This window comes from Heterodontus francisci, chromosome X, assembly GCF_036365525.1.
Source record: "Heterodontus francisci isolate sHetFra1 chromosome X, sHetFra1.hap1, whole genome shotgun sequence".
In the NCBI taxonomy this organism is placed as follows: Eukaryota; Metazoa; Chordata; class Chondrichthyes; order Heterodontiformes; family Heterodontidae; genus Heterodontus; species Heterodontus francisci.
Window position 1 is genome coordinate 5,451,513 of NC_090421.1, and position 16,314 is coordinate 5,467,826.

The 16,314-nt window shown below is 37.7% G+C and overlaps 1 protein-coding gene across 16 annotated transcripts in view; it reads left to right on the top strand.

Annotated features, from left to right (window-relative positions):
* Nucleotides 1-16,314, top strand: part of ikzf4 (IKAROS family zinc finger 4) — a 233,941-nt gene that overhangs the window by 200,695 nt on the left and 16,932 nt on the right. For 14 of the 16 annotated variants that reach the window (XM_068024609.1, XM_068024612.1, XM_068024603.1 and 11 more), the window contains 2 exons: nucleotides 557-1,272; nucleotides 16,054-16,237. In XM_068024609.1, the coding sequence (XP_067880710.1) occupies nucleotides 557-1,272; nucleotides 16,054-16,062 (725 nt within the window). In that variant the 3' untranslated portion in view covers nucleotides 16,063-16,237. Of the gene's footprint in view, nucleotides 1-556; nucleotides 13,920-16,053; nucleotides 16,238-16,314 lie in introns of those variants that run through there. The other 2 variants (XM_068024605.1, XM_068024614.1) reach the window with 1 other exon arrangement.

Sequence of the window (16,314 nt, forward strand, 5' to 3'; positions counted from 1 at the left end):
TTTGTTTTTGAGGTTTACTATCACAGGTAGAAGTGTGAAATCTCTCAAGTTGTTTTAGATTTTATTTATAGTTTTGATTATTTTTGTTCCAGTGCTAGTTCAAAATTGCATTGCTGACCCACATTTCACTGGTCAGAAATTGCCTAGTTCTCCTTTGTAAGCTTGTGATTTCAAAAATGCTTTTCCTGATGTCTTCATTGTGATGGCGAAACATAACAGTCCAACAAGAGTTTGACGATCCTTGATCCTGAACTTTGACTGGGTCAATATAATGCCAAGAGGATGTTGTCTTGAAGGCCATATGTGTTTCTAAATGAATATCGGAGTATCTTTTAATTCGTTTTGACATTTAGTACAATTTCAATTGTTACCATTTCTGAAACCAGAATTGTTACATTTGGTACTTATTTTATTTACAGTATATTAATATTGCTCTAATAGAATTGGTGGTGGGGAGGGGTGTGGTTAATTGTACATTTGAATTATCTTTAACTTCCCTTTATTACTGATTTATTTTCTGTTTACTGATTTTTAAACCGTAATCCTTTCTTTTCAGGTGATAAACACATACGCCTCAACCTAACTGATGTTCACTTTGAGATGAACTCCAATTTTGAGAAGGATGTAGAGATGATGGCTCCTCACCCCATGGACCAGAATTTGGGCAGTGCACTGTCTTATCTAGGAACAGAAGCAATGAGGCCTCCAAGGCTCCCCATGACCAGTTGCATGCCGGAGATCACGCCAGTGATCAGTGCTGTCTACTCTCATGTACATCCCATCCACAGCCGAGCTGAGGCACAGGGAGGTCGAGAAGCAGCAGAAGGTCATGAAGACGTGCCAGAACATCTGAATTCTAGAGCAAAAAACCAACTGGTAGAGCTTGGAGTGTCTCCAAGCAATGGTTGCCATGATTCCACAGATACAGAAAGCAGCCATGAAGACAGGAATGCCCATACTTTCCCTAGTAACTATACCACAAGGCAAAGCCCGGCCTATTCCAAAGAGGACCCAAAGGCACAGGAGCCTCCATCATCTGCCAAAGCAGCTCAAAGCTCAGCCAAAGAGGTCCTAAGAGTCTTAAATGAAGATGGAGAACAAGTTAAGGCTTATAAGTGTAACCACTGCCGGGTTCTCTTTCTTGACCACGTAATGTTTACCATACACATGGGTTGCCATGGATTCAGAGACCCTTTTGAGTGCAACATCTGCGGCCACCACAGCCAGGATCGGTACGAATTCTCCTCGCACATTGTCCGAGGAGAGCACAAAGTGAGTTAGAGAGGGCCACATGGACTACGCTTTTCTACTCCCCTTGCACTGACTTCATCTAAAGAAGGAGGTGTTCTTACTAGGGTTGGACAAGATAATTGTTTTCAGGGATTAATCTACAGAATAAACTGAGGTTAAATTTGGCTCCATTTTCCAATTAAAACTAAATGTTCCCCATCTGGAATTTTTTGTTTTATATTTGACAAAAAGATGCTAACCTTAAATGTATTTAGTTGAACTTTAGTGGAGAAAAGAAATCCATATTTCTAGGGACCCAATTTTACAGTTGATGCCAGTTAATGAAGATTCAGATTATGGTACTTTTTTTTAAGCACTGATTTATTTGTTATGTATATAAGGCAGTATAGGTGGGTTTTACTTAATAGGGATGAATTGAAAATGAAATTTTTATTCCTATCAAAGCATCCCCATTAATGGCTTCAACTGTGTTTTAACCTAGATGTTAGTGTGCTCAACTGTCATTAAATCCTAAAGACCTTGTGTAACTTTTTAGAAGAGAATCATCTGGTGGAAACTACTGACCATTTTAGCATCATATGAATTCTTAGATAAATAAAAGTAATTTATCCAAATGACCTGTATCAAAAAGAACTACCTATGTTTATGTCTTAGTGACATTTGTCTTCGGAGTATTAGATTTTACAAATTTCCATTTTTAACATTAATGAGCTTAGGAGTTAAACTGTTTGAACATCTTGGCAATTTTGACACTTTTATGACAAAAGACATGACTTGCCCACTTTTTTTTTCCAACTCCCAGTTCAAAAACTGTGGATTAATCCCAGAGTATTGTGATTTGGCTACCCGGTTACACAACTTGAGGTGTCCAGTCAGATTCTGTGATAGTATGGAGGGAGGGGAGGTGTGGGAAATTTATCGTCAAGCGTAACCTTTTTAAAATAAAAGTTTTTAACTGATTCAGTTTGAAGATGCCCATGTTCACTTGCCTACTGTACGTGTGGTGAACTTTGTCAAATCCCAGTTGAACCAATGCGCCATCTTGCCCTGTGCAAAGTGACCAGCCTGTTTGCTGAGCCACCTGGCAATATACAAGGTCATTAAGCCATGGGGGATGAGTGGAATTGGAGGAGCTTTTGTGAAATCAGACAATTTATGAAATTGGTGTCATAGGTAATCCAAACTACCTCGTTCTCACTGTTGGATATAATAGCTACTATGATGCAACCTTGGGTTACGAGAGGCTTTGAATTGGTGACTAATGGTCATAGGTAACTAAGACTTGCCTCTTCCCCTTCCCCCTCACCACCAAGATAGCTGTTTGATGATGTCACAGTGTAGCCAACCACTTACAGTCTACACAAAATAAAATGTGCAGACTTATTGGTGCATAATAGTTTCTATTCCTCAGTATGTTCCATAGTTGAGAGCGCCAGTGTCCTATTTTCATAAAATGTTAACTTGTGGCCTGGCAGTACAGTTAATGTGTGTACTGTCTGAAGTTCAAACCTTCTCTAAAGTCGATATTCCAATTCATTAACTATCATGTGCACATTGAGTTCCTTTAGTTTTTGGCTGAAACACTGCAGTGCTTAACACTATGCGGAGAGCTAGCCATCTGTGTTCATGCTCACCAACACTGGAGCAGCGTTTGTATTGGAAGCTGTGAAGAAGTGTGGCTGTTGTGTAGGAATGTGCAGTTTTTAAAATTTCAATCATAAAGATTTTAGTTCTGACCAAATATGGTTGTAGGAAGAGGGTTAATATATTTTAAACAATTAATGTGTTCTTGGCTATTAAAAGGACTTTCCCAAATGTTGAGTTTTTCAAAATATTGTCAGCATTCATATTTATAATAAAAGTCTGTAGTGTAAAAATTCAGACGCTTCACACTCCTGTGGTTGTCGGCTCAAGTGCCAGAACTGAGCCACGTCATCCATATTTACAGTAAATGGTAACCAGTTCTCTGTCTGCTTACTGGATGGGACTTCTTAGGGGGGGGGTTGGATATTGCCAGCTACTCCACTCCAGTGAGACACTGGAAGGTTTTTCTTTAGGGCTGGGGTGGAAGTAAGAGAGAGGAAGAAGAAAGGCAAAAGGAAAGTTTAAAATCTCTGCCTTTTAATAAAGGTTATTGTATGAATGCACGCAGCCATGATGGGAATACCTTTAATATGTTCTTCAGCTGCTGTTCCAAAAGGACAGTTTTTTGGAGTTAGTAGATACTTTATAAAGAAGGAAACTCTGTGACATCATCAGTTTCCAAGACACCAAGCAAAACTCTAGGTTGAGTTTTGAGGGAGGCTTACTGGGTCATAGTTTTTTTTGTCCAACCCTAGTTCTTAACCAGTTTCCTTTTTTCAGATTATTTAATTAACTTGTTTTGAACTGACACTTCTAAGAATTGTTCTCTGAATTTGTGTATTTAAATTGTCTTTGCACATTAGTTTCCAACACAAAAATATGTTGCACACTGCTAGGGCAGCACAAGCTAGCTGCCAATTTCTTGTGTAGATCCAGTAGCTAAATTCAATGCCTTCCTTCTTTTCTTATCCCAGTTATTTTAAGCACTCTTTTAAGATTTAAGTCTTTAATCTGTGCAAAGTACAATTATTTAAAACCTACTTTTTAAAAAGCCCTGCTATATTAGTAGAAATTTCTATGTCCAGGCTCTGATACAATCTTGTATTTCTAGTCTCTGAAGGAATGGGACTGGCTACAGATTGGTAAGGGGAACCTAGAGTCCCTGTAACACTGCTGATCCTCTCAGCTGTAGGGACAGAGAAACTAGGAAATGAATTTTTCTGTCCTGTCACAGTTGAGTTAGATGCAAAGGGAGCACGTTTTAAATTTGGTTATTGTTACCGAGCCAACTTTTAAATAAAATTAGAAATGAGTAAAAGTGGCTCCTTATGGAAATTAAGATGAGGTGGCTTTGAACCATGCGAAATCCTAGGCAGTGGTGGTGGATGATGGTTCATTGTAGGAGGTTTGTGCTTGAGACTGTTAAGTTCATCTGTCCGACATGCTTTCTTGCGCCATTTTTTGTGCTTGCGCTTGTCGCTTAATGGTACTATTGTATTCTAGCAAATTAAGTGTTGCGCTAAAACTGCAATCCGACTGCAAAAGGCTACAAAGGTCGACAATTTACGAAGTGGGATTATCGTCCTAGTGCAGTAAACTTGTTTGAAGGCTTGGAATCTGGGCTCATTGTTTAAGCAATGTAGCTCTACTTATACCTGACCTTAAAAGGAGACCCATTTCCAAAATAGTTATTCATTGTGGTGTTGAGTAGATCCACCTGAAGGAAGAAAACCTGCACCAAACCAACAGTCCAGTAAGTGTCTGAATCAGGTAATGCACATTTCGACCAGATTAAATTTAGCTTTTGTTCGCTGTTAGTGAGGGATCTTTACCCAATGTATGGTAACCCAATAAAATGGCTCCCACTGAATACAGTCACAAACCATGTCAAGAAAACTTGTTTTCAAGTTTGAATCTCAATTTACCTATTTTGAATCTTGAAACACTTTCAAAATAATCATAACTTGAAACAAATAGCCTTTCGTGACCTTAATTATAGAGATAACATTGCAAGATGTTTTGTATTTGTCATCTTTAAACACATTATTCAACCCCAAGTGGGACTGACTTGGGATCACAAGCTGTTGTTCTGGTTGGAGCCTATGGCCCTACCTAGTCACACCTATGTGACTTCAGACATTTGAGATAAGCAGATACAATACTGTTCTTTAATTAAGGGGGGACTTGGTCGATTATTTTTTCCAAAAAATGGATTTCATATTGTGGAGCCGTGCCTTGCAGCTTTAAACTGCAGCACCATTTTATTTTTGCTGTTTTGAAAGCGTTCAAAGCTGCGCAAACTATTGTGAACAGCGTGGCCCCCTTATCAAAGCAGGCTTGGCCTCAGTATAGTTTCATGTACATTTTTCTGAAATTCATCTTCAGTAGTGAAAATAACTTAATCTTTTTGACCTTGTAGTAACTGCTGTGATCTTTCAGCAGTTTTTTTCATTACTTTCAAAATTAATTTTTTCTATCTTGCTTTGTGCTATTGAGAGTACACACCAAGGAACCTTGAAATTCAAATCACCATCACATCCCCTACCCCATAAAACTGGGGGAAAAAAACTTGGTTGCTTTTATTATTTTGGGGATAATTTGAAGGTCTTTGGGGAACTTTAGATAGAGAGCTTATTTGATTGCATATAACTTAATACACGAGTGACTTGAATGTTGCTATGCACATAATGGTAGTGAGTTGTTGTGACAGTATGTCCTAATGGTTGCATGGGCTTTCTGAGCTGCCTTGCAAGAACATGAATGGAGCTAATTCCTAATACAACTCCATTGTGTGTTTGTGAAAGTAAATGAGATGATCAGAAACCTACAGAAAATTGAATTTTTCTAGCAGCTACTTGAGAATTTCTTTGGCTGAAGCTTTGAGGAAAAAGCTACTAGCTCAGTGACTCTGGATTTGGGCATTAATTGGGCTGTTGGTTTGATGAAACACTTCGATCTGCACTGGTAAAACTTTCAATAGAATCATATGTACCAATGAATTTTGCACAAGCGGATTTCCACATCTGTATCTTTGCATATTTTCATTATGTTTAACATTACTTGAATGGTCTCCTCAGTATATTTAACATTTTAATTTCCACCAACTGCATGCACATGTTTGATTTTTCTGTATTCCTGTGAGGTTTATTGTGCTGTTGAGATATATGTATCAATACACCTGAAGAACAGCAGCCCATAAAAAGGTTATTCATGCAACCAGTTCACTCAAGTTGTGGAAAAGCAAATTGTTCAGATTGATGGGCATCTCTGGGGCCTTTACAACCTTTTACGTAACTTCTGTGTAGCCATGGATACCCAGAAGTGCACTGCTTTGTACCATTTTTAATTTTCTTTATTTCTTCCTGTGTGCATTCCCACTGTCTTCCATCAAGAGGTCCAGCACCTTGGTCATCCCACCTGCATGTGTACATTCGAAGTCTTGGTAGGCTGCACTGTACTTCAAATATCTCCTGCTTGGACTGCGAAAGTCCAAGTATGGATAATAGTCAAGATTAAGATGTGAACTTGGTTTTCCCCAGTTAGCAGTACACTGCTTAATCCTTGTAACTTTGCTTTAAAGCATTTATTATTTGAGCAATTGTCCTAGAGTGAAAAATATTAAAACTTTAAAATACCAGGGAGTAGCTCCATATCAACAATTCTAATACTGGTTGATGAGAAGTTAACCCTTACAAGTCCAATCTGAACTAAAAAATTCAGGTGGCTAGAGGGATTTGATATTTGAGTTCCTCAACTGTTGCAGTTTTTTATAAATAAGTTTTGTGATAATCCATTGTGGTCTTAAAAGTTCCTCCACAGGCTGTTTTTTGGAGCATTGCTTTCGACCCCATTATTTCCCTCCCCCCACCCAGCCCTTGAAAAGGTTCTTAGATATGCTGTGATCTCTGTATTGTACAGTAATAGGTACTGGGGAGTGAATTACAAGACAATAACACATGTTTGGATGATAGCATAAGCTACCAGAATGAAACTTGAATTGTTTATCATTGTTTTCTGAACTCAGCAGCGTTATTGCCTTTGATTCCCTCTTCTGTATTAAAGCCGTTGTGTTATATGTAGTGTTTGTCATTCAGTCATGTTTTTGGTGATTTTTGTTTTTAGTCTGATCCTTTAAATGTGGGAACTTTGAAATAGCAGAAGTCTTTATCATGGCAATGTGGGAAAAAAGTACATGACAGGTATTGAGCTATTTTGGTATCTGATTGCTGGAAGATAGTGCATACAGTGTATATTATACATTAGAGAACTCATGTTAACTTTCCTACCCCTCCCCGTGCACATCTTTGTACAATTTCCAAAGAGCATTATATAATATGCTGAGCAAGGCACCAAAAAATAGAGTTTTAGTTTGAAAATCCTCAGGTATTAAAGTCCCTTATCCTGGTGGTTTTGGGGTTGTTAAATTGCTGTTGGAACAACCCATGCCCTTGTCAATAATGGCATCATTGATTATTTTAAATCTCTCAATGCACTGTTTATATGGTCTATTTTCTATTAACTCTTTTCAACCCCACTCTCTTCACATACAACCTTGTGGGGGACAAATAGTTTAGACTGACACTGTTCTGATGTAAATGCAGTTCTTGTACCACTAATCTATACAGACAGTAATATTCCCATGTGAATCTATAGAGCAGTCTGCAGTCTCTGACCCTCTTATGACACATGGAAAACTGGGATTGAGGGGTGGGCAATGACAAAGATGAGCCATCAAGAATGGAGTAAGGGGAGAAAATCTGGAGGGAGTTAAAATTAGACTTTGTTATAAAGCCACAGATCAAAAACAATGCATAACTACCTTGTCACCACATCTGGAATTTTCCCATATTCAACAACTGCCATAGCTTTCCAGTGATATTGTAAAATAGTCAATTCCTCTAGTGAGCAAGTAGATTTTACAATAGCAGCAAAATAGTTTTTCTTTGAAATGGCTCTGATGAGAGTTTTGCCTTTATGCTTATCACCATTTGATCCAGGAATTGGTACGTGATATAAATTGCTCTTCAGCGCCTTGCTCCATAAGTGAACTAACTTGTATGTAATCTTGAAGAACTGCCCACTTTAAGCATTTAGGGCAAATACCTACTACTGATAAATGGGAACTGCAGGAGAGAGTCCTTTGTTTATTATTTGAACACTGTGCCCTCTTTTACCTGGGGTGGTAGGGTGGTGAATCTGGTTCAAAAATTTTGCATTGGATCTCAGCTGAATCCCATCTGCATATTATTTATACTTTGCCTTGGACCTGCACACATGTTGGATCAAATTATAGGTCTTGATGCATGTATTAGTGCATTTTTTGGGCTAAGAGCCCTAGTTTATATCTAGGATCAGAATTTGAATTGGCTGTTGAGAACTTTTAACCTCTAAAGTGATGTTGCACAAAGGTTAATTTGATCCATTCAGGTAGTTCAGTTTGATTTGGAACTGTAAACTGAGAGCAGTTTTTGCATTTACAATATTGGTTTAAACCAAGAGACCTTTTTACCTTCCTTTCACATATTTGCACTTCTTCAGTTTTACTTTGTAGGCAAAAAGCAGTAAAATTCTGGGTACATTTGTTAGGAGGAGAGAGGGAGCCCTCTTAAGGATGCTCAATTTCATAAAATCGAACAAAGAACCGTGTTTAAAGTACACATCAAAGAAATTGGGAGGTAGGAATTGTTGAAGGCTTATTTGTAAATTTTGCTGTAGTCCCTGATAGCCAATAAAATAATTGAAATGCAAGCTAAACTGCAGATAATGACGTTCATAATTTTTCTTTTACCATAATCTAGTATTTCCAAACATAATTTACATGTAGCAGAAAACGTCAAGCCTGTTTGGAATTAGTGATGAAAGACCATTTTAATGGCTGTCATGCACCCCATGTTTTTGTTAGCGTCACCGAGCGACGACTATGTTCTGCATATATAATTATATAATATAGCGAGTATATTGTGTAATTTATATATCTTTCTGCTCTGTTCTAACAGTTAATTGCACTTAACCATTTATGGGTAAAGGGTGGATTATGTTTGGATCAAGTGAATTATTAAAAGCATTCTGAGGATTTGGGCCTTCTATCCTTGCTGTTTGATTCCAGAAAAAAGAACTGATTGTTAGATTGCATCACTCTTAAATGCAGTCAGCAGTAATATCAAATATGAGAGCTCCTTTGTGCAGAACAAAAACAAGGCATCCATCTGCCTTGCAGTACCCCAGCCTTTTCATCTGTAGTTTTTTAAATCTGGAATGAAATTATTCCTTTTTATTAAGCTTCTTGTTTTTTATCTACTGTATGTATTTAGTTTATGAATGAGGAGGGCAAGTAGGGATACTGTATTACAGTGACTGTAACCATGTTGATTGAGGAAAAAAACTTCATGCCCACTGGTACGTGTGTGTTTGGTGCAGTAAAGAGTTTTAAATAGTCATCAATTTTCATTTTGCCCTCTTTTTGATTGTAAACCACAAAACTTTACAAAACAAAAAAAAATCTGTGGTTCTACCTGTGTTTCCTTGGGGCACTGGTCTTTGTATGAAAGATGTAGTTTTATACAAAAGAAGTGTTTGATTCCTGAAGTAATCAAGCTTTTGCAGTCACGCACTCGAGAGCTAACAACTTGAACCTTTTTTGAACAGCTTTCCAAAGCACTTTGTCAATATTTATAGCTGGTGCAGTGATTAGTGGTTGTTTAGCTGAATTATTTAAAACCTTGATAATCGATCACTTCTATTGTCAGTTGATTATTCACTGAATTTGTCATTTTTCACTTAAAACACCAAAAACAACTCTCTTATAATATTCATCCTCTAATTAAAGTTACATATTTTCACATAATGGCTTTATTTTTAGGATAAATTAAATGTTAGCAATGACTCTCAGCTGTTTTTAATTTTACATTTAAAAAATACCTTGGATTAGTAGCTCCTAACAAACAACTTTAATTTATATAGTGCTTTTAACACACACAAATGTTCCAAAGTACTTCACAACTGGTTGTCAGGAAAATTATGCTAAGCCAGCAAAGGAGAATTAGGAGGAATGACTGAAAGCCTGGTCAAAAAGATGTATCTTGAATTGAGAAAAACAGAGTTAATGTTTCAGGTCTGTGTGACCTTTTATCAGGTTCTGATGAAAGGTCACAGACCTGAAATGTTAACTTTCTTTTTCTCTCCACAGATGCTGCCTGACTTGCAGAGTTTTTCCAGCATTTTCTGTTTTTGTTTCAGATTTCCAGCATCCGCAGTATCTTTCTATTAAACCTTTTTCAGTAATTGAAGTTTCACTGTTCTCAAAGGAAGAGTTTTAGATAAAACTTCAGTAGCATTTTCTCATTTCCAGTGGACAGTCTGATCCTTAATCAGCTTAGAAAACTGTATTGGAAAATAGCCGTATCCCAGAATATCTTAGCTTAGTGTATCTGCTCTGGCAATGTGAGCATTTCAGATCAGTTTAAAGTATTAAATGAAATGTGGCAGTGAACTGCTTTATAATGACTACTTGATTTGCTTTTTAGGCCACTTTAAAAAAAAAAACTCCAAACTTGTGATGACCCAAGAATAATTTTCAACACAGTTTGAGGTCAGGCTGGTGCCATGGGTTCACACATTAAACTTTTACTTCTGAGAACTGGATTGAAATCCAGACTAGATCATAGGTCTGTCTTCTCAGCCAGCTGTATGGGTCCTATTTGAAATATGTTTGGGTAGTCTCAACCCAGATGCTAGTGGGCAAAAGTTTGTAGCATGAAACTGCCTTCTTAACTCTGCGCAAATCTCAGCGAGTCCACAGGCTGATGTGGAAAATGACAACACTTACATGGTGCAGTGAGGCTTGTTCTTCTAAAGTTGAGATGAAGTGGATTGTCGAGGCAGCTTTACTCTGGATCTGGCTGTTTTATACCTGACCTGAGAGAGCTCATTTTCACCTATTTGGTGTATACAATGCAAAAGAGTGAATTTCCATAATCCCTGACATCCTTTGCCTTGAGAGCGCAAAAAAATTACCAAACAACTTAAATTACAAGAACAATTTGTTCATAGTGCATGTTTTAAAATAAGTTGTGGCCAGCAATCTCTCAAATATCTGCAGACTTGTAAGTGAATATCTGCTATACTTGTGCAAATATTAACCTCCTTTCACTGCTGTCCATTAAAGTGACCATCTACTTGACTGCAGTGCACTGTTGTTAGGAGTGTAATGGATTTTTTCCAGTTATAGTCCTTTTGTCACTTTCTGTTAGAACTTGTTTGATCTTCTCGATGCATCTGAGACCATTGTAATTATATGTGTGCGCTTCAGTTTTTATTTTATCAGCATCAGGCAGATGCTATGAGAAGTAGTCTTTCAAAAGGTGCATCACAAGTTTTGTATGAATTTCAATGTCTCCACTGTAATTTTTGTGCATTTTCCAAATAATTCTGTCTTGCTGCTTTTAAGCCGTGCATTGCAGAAAGCTTTACTCTCCTAAGGTGTTTTTATCTTGCACTTAAGAACAGTACATAGTATGCTACAGTACAAAAACTAACCTATTCAGAATACAGCTGAACTGTTTAGCACTAAAAGAGCTTAGAAGTATCATCTTTAGACTGTTAAAAGGAAATCTCACCAATAACTGTATTTGTCAGCTTTAACCTGGTATCTGCCAGTTCCTACAGATTTAAAATTAATCTTAAATATACCAGCATTTTTTAAGGACTGATTTTCCTTTGCCCAGGCACTAAACGCACCCAAAGTGCACTATACCTATCCAACCTCAGACTTGCCTCTGTCTCAGATCATTTTAAATGGCCCAGAATTGCCCTCAGGACAGTCCAAGAATCTAGTACCAGCAGCAGGGGCAGGAAAATCAAGAGCAGTTGTAGGCTTCTCAGACCTGTAGCTGCCTCCGGCTTCACTGATTTTGGCTGCTGATGGAGATTAATAACCTAAGGGGGAGGGAAACAAAAATTACTGGGGTCTAACTTCAGATCTTCAGCCTACTCTGGAACCTTCCAGGATTCAGTGACAAGCCATAGTGTCAGCCTTTTCTGGGTGCTCAGCAAGCATTACTACCAGGAAATAAGGCCAAAGGCTGTGACTGCCCCTTCCTTACTTATTTAAATAGTACAGTCTGGTTTTCTGCAGATGCAGGCCAGAGGATCCACTGCAACAGGAAAGCTCTGAAAATGCCAAAGCAGTATTTACAGGGGTACAGACCCTGTGATCTGGGTCGCTGCCACTCTTTTCTGACTGAAGTACTGAGAATGCTGGTTTCCTAACTTCTGAGAGTAGCCTTTTTGCTCACAAATAATTGTATTTGTCAAAGTTACCCTGCCAGTTCCTGATGTTGAAAATTAAGTATAAATAAATTTTATATTTTACATATGAGCAGTCTTCCTGCATACCAGGATAATGGCAGTGACCAAACTTTTGGAGTTTCGCAGTCCTAAATAGAGGACATGGAAATGCTGAACTCCATGTCCTTCAGTCACCTGATTTCAGTACCAAGTTAATTGATTTCCCTAAAATAAAATCTTATCACCTTCCCAATAGACAGCGTTCTCACTAACATTTCAGTATAGTTGTTAGTCAGCCATGCCAAACTTTGGTCTCTGGAAAGAGCATTTTGAGCTGCATAATGTGAGGATGAAGTACCAGTGTTTCCCCGTTTCAGCTGATGAATTAGTGTATTGCGCAAGATTAAAGCATATTGGCACAAACATGATTTTCTTTTCACTCTACTGTGTTTGTACTGATAAACTAAATAATTCCAATGACAGCAATGGGTGGTCCTTTTATATTTATCAGCTGAAAAGGATAGCTAAGGATGCAATATTTGGTTATAGGAAGCTTGTGTTCCTGGATTGGAGACTCAATAATTGAAGAACAGTGTGAAGGTCATAATTACCCGGATGGCAAAAAATAATTAAACCACTTTTATCCCCAAGAACAGGTCAATACTAGAGTATGGTGCACAGGTTCTGTTTTATGAGGCTTGCCTGGAAGTAAATTCCTTTAAGGTATTGAACCAATCTATTTAAACTAATGATGAAATTGTCATTTGCAGTGGGGAGAATGTGAGACATTTATATTAGTCGTACACTGTATGTGTAGCTAAAACTAGAAAGTGCAAATGCTGGCGACCTAAAATAAAATGGTACATATGCAGGCCAACCAACGTCTGAGAAATGACAGACCTAACTTTCTTTCTTCAGATGCTGACCGACCTGTGTATTGCCACCATTTTCTGTTTCTATTTCACTGTGGTGTATGTGTGGACTGCAAAATGATATACTTCACTAACCTAAAGAAGCAGCTTCCATGGTTTGGAGGGAAACTTATTTTTTAAAGTTCATAGACTTAATATGTACACTAGATACATGTTAAAGTGAAGTAGACTGCATGTCTTTGGCTATATAGAGAAATTCTAAGATTTTTTCTGGAAAAAAAACTACTTCTGATTAGGAAGGAGGTAAGCCCAGTCCCTCCATTTCTTTGATTTTTTTTTTATTAACAAGACATGCACATATTCTTATATACCTCATGAAAATGTGAATATGACATGAACAATGATGAACTGACTATTCTGGATCGACTATCAATTATGAATAATCGCAATCGTTGTACCTTGATGATTTGATTTTTGCAAGCAGTTTTTTAACCTGTTGATGTAAATTTTGTTTAGTTTGAAGCCGTTATTAATTGGTCTGAGGACAGTAAAGTGTAATCTTAATAAAGATGTGCTGCCTCAAAAAAGCTGACCCATAGCGTGTTTAAAATGCGTGAATCTTGTGTTTTTATACAAATGTACAGAATTCCAAGTGCAATACTCCACTGTCCCTCTTTACAGTAGTTTTCTTGATGGACTTATTCGTATACGTTCGTGTGTAAGTACGATAACAGACCGTTATTGTCTTGACTTTTTTTCTTCTGTGATCAATATGAATTGCATTATGTTGCTTTTAAAACTGCTCCAGAGCCTTTGTACATGTATTATATTATAATTATATATATTTGTGTACTGGAGAAAAACTACTGTAAGTTTTGTACTGTCATGGCTGAAGGTCTACTAAAATAAACTTGAAAAACTCAGGAACCCGTTGACGTGTTTATTATTTTCAAATTCAGACTGTGTGTGATTTAGTGCTCTGAGATTGCTCTATTTTGTATAAACATGGCCAGATGCACACCTGATTGTGCAATAAATGCAAGGAAGCTTACCGTGTCATTTTTTTCCCCCCTTGAGAAAACAGACAAAGATCTTTCATATATAGTGCTTTTCACATCCCAGGGCATTCCAAAGCATTTCACATTTTATGAAGTGTAGTCGCTGATGGTATGTAGGCAAATGCGGCAGCGAATATGCGCACAGCAAGCACCAACAAAGAGCAATGATGTAAATGACCTCCTGATCTGTTTTAGTTGAGAGATAACTTGTATTTCTATAGCGCTTGCATTTATTATAGTGCTTTATTACATCTTTCAAATGTTCACAGTGCTTCACAAACAATGAATTGTTTTGAATTGCAGTCACTCGTTTATAGGCAAATGCAGAAACCATTTAGCACACAGCAAATGAGATGAATGACCAATTAATTTGTTGCTGATGGTGTCAAGGGAAGAATGTTGGCCAGGACACCAGGAAGAACTCCCCTGCTCCTTTTTCTTTTACATCACCTGAGAGGGCAAATGGCATAAGTTTAGCATCTCATCTGAAATATAGCAGCTCTGACAATGCGGCACTCCCTCAGTATGGCAGGGAGTGCCAGTAAAGCACTATAAGTGTCACCTTAGATTATGTGCTTAACTTCTGTAATGTGGCTTTAACCCAAAAGTTCCATATTTAAACAAATTGTTTTAGGTGTACGCTTGTTTCCTGTTTGCCTGTTCTCAATGGAAACTTAAGGAGCCTTGTGCAAATGGGAAAATTATAACCTGGAGGGAAAGGAGAAGTGAGCACAAGGAATCTGTAAATGTCTGATTCTGTGCCTATCTATGGTCTCCTTCAAAGAATGAGACCCAAACTTCCCTTTTTTTTTAGGGAGGAGAAATTAGTTGCTGGGTGGCACAGTGAAGGAGCATACTTTCTGCCCGCATGGAGTAGAATGTCAAGTTAAAAGCCTTCTCTGCTGGCTATATACAGTCCTACAAAAAATGAGATTTGTTTAGCATCAGCCTAGTTTCTGATGAGTCCACAGCACAAAAACTGCCCGTAAACAGACAATTTCACTGCATAAGGTTGGGTAACATGAAATAGAAAATCTAAACAGTACTCAAGTTGATTGAAGGACAGGACAGTGTAGAAAGAGTGGTTTCTTTTTAACATGCACAGCACCTAACTTTGGACTATTTGACAGTGTCAAAAGTAGACAATTTCCATTTCCACCAATGATGTCCCTAACCTTGGTGAGCACAAAATTCACCAAAAAGGAACTGATGGCCCCCTCCACCCACTTGAATCCTGTTTGTTACAGGCTGATCTGTGGATCAAATCATGTCTCCCAGAGGAGATTGCATGATGCCTTAAAGCATGCAACTGGAGGAAAATGAAGAATAATAAAAGGGAAACAATTGGCGATCCAATGAGTACAAAATGACCCTGAATTTTTCAAGCCAATTCATGTTGGCAGTCTGGGAGTGCAATGAAATAGAACATTGCTCTCGAGCAGGTTTGTATCCATCCCCAGATTGTTGGAATTAAAGGAGAACTGCTTTCTGGTAGTAAGGTTAATAAATGGAACTGTCAGAATATGTAGGGCCTCAGTCCATAGCACATAGCTGTTAATATGATACAAAAGACACAGATGGGGCAAAGTAGAAGGACCTTTACTGTGCATTCAACCAATGTGGTGCCTGATGTGGGAGTGGTTAATTTAGATGTGTTTTTAAAACAAGTTTTTTTTTAATGTAACTGTTACCCTATCCATGAAAATTCCTCACTTTAAGCACAAATTTACCAAGTATTTAATGGAAAATCAAATTCAATTAATTTTTAACAAGACTAAGTAATTTATGTCAAATGAAAAAGTAAAACTTGTGTTTATATAAACACCTTTCACACCCTCTGGCCATTCCAATGCGCTTTACAGCTATTGAAGCGTTGTCACTGTTGTAACAGAATTAAAGATATGAATCTTTAGGACATCTCATGTTTTCATCATTCTGAGTAAACAGTTTGATAGGGTGGGGGCAATGATTTAAGTGTTGACATTTAATATTTAATTTTTCAGTACAAATAAAAAGTCCTGTTACTCGGCTAGGTATGTTGTGGCATTGAGCCATACAGACCAGAAGGATCCCAGTTTCAATCTTCAGATTAAATGAGTTGGATGGAGTCCATGATGGAGGGGATTGTGGAAGGAACAAGCTTTGAGTAATGTCTGTACAAGACCTGGAACCTTGATCGTCAAAGAGGTAATGAAGACATCAAGCTTTAATTTTCAAACAGTCATATTTACACTACATGGGATATTATGATGCAGCTGTTGACT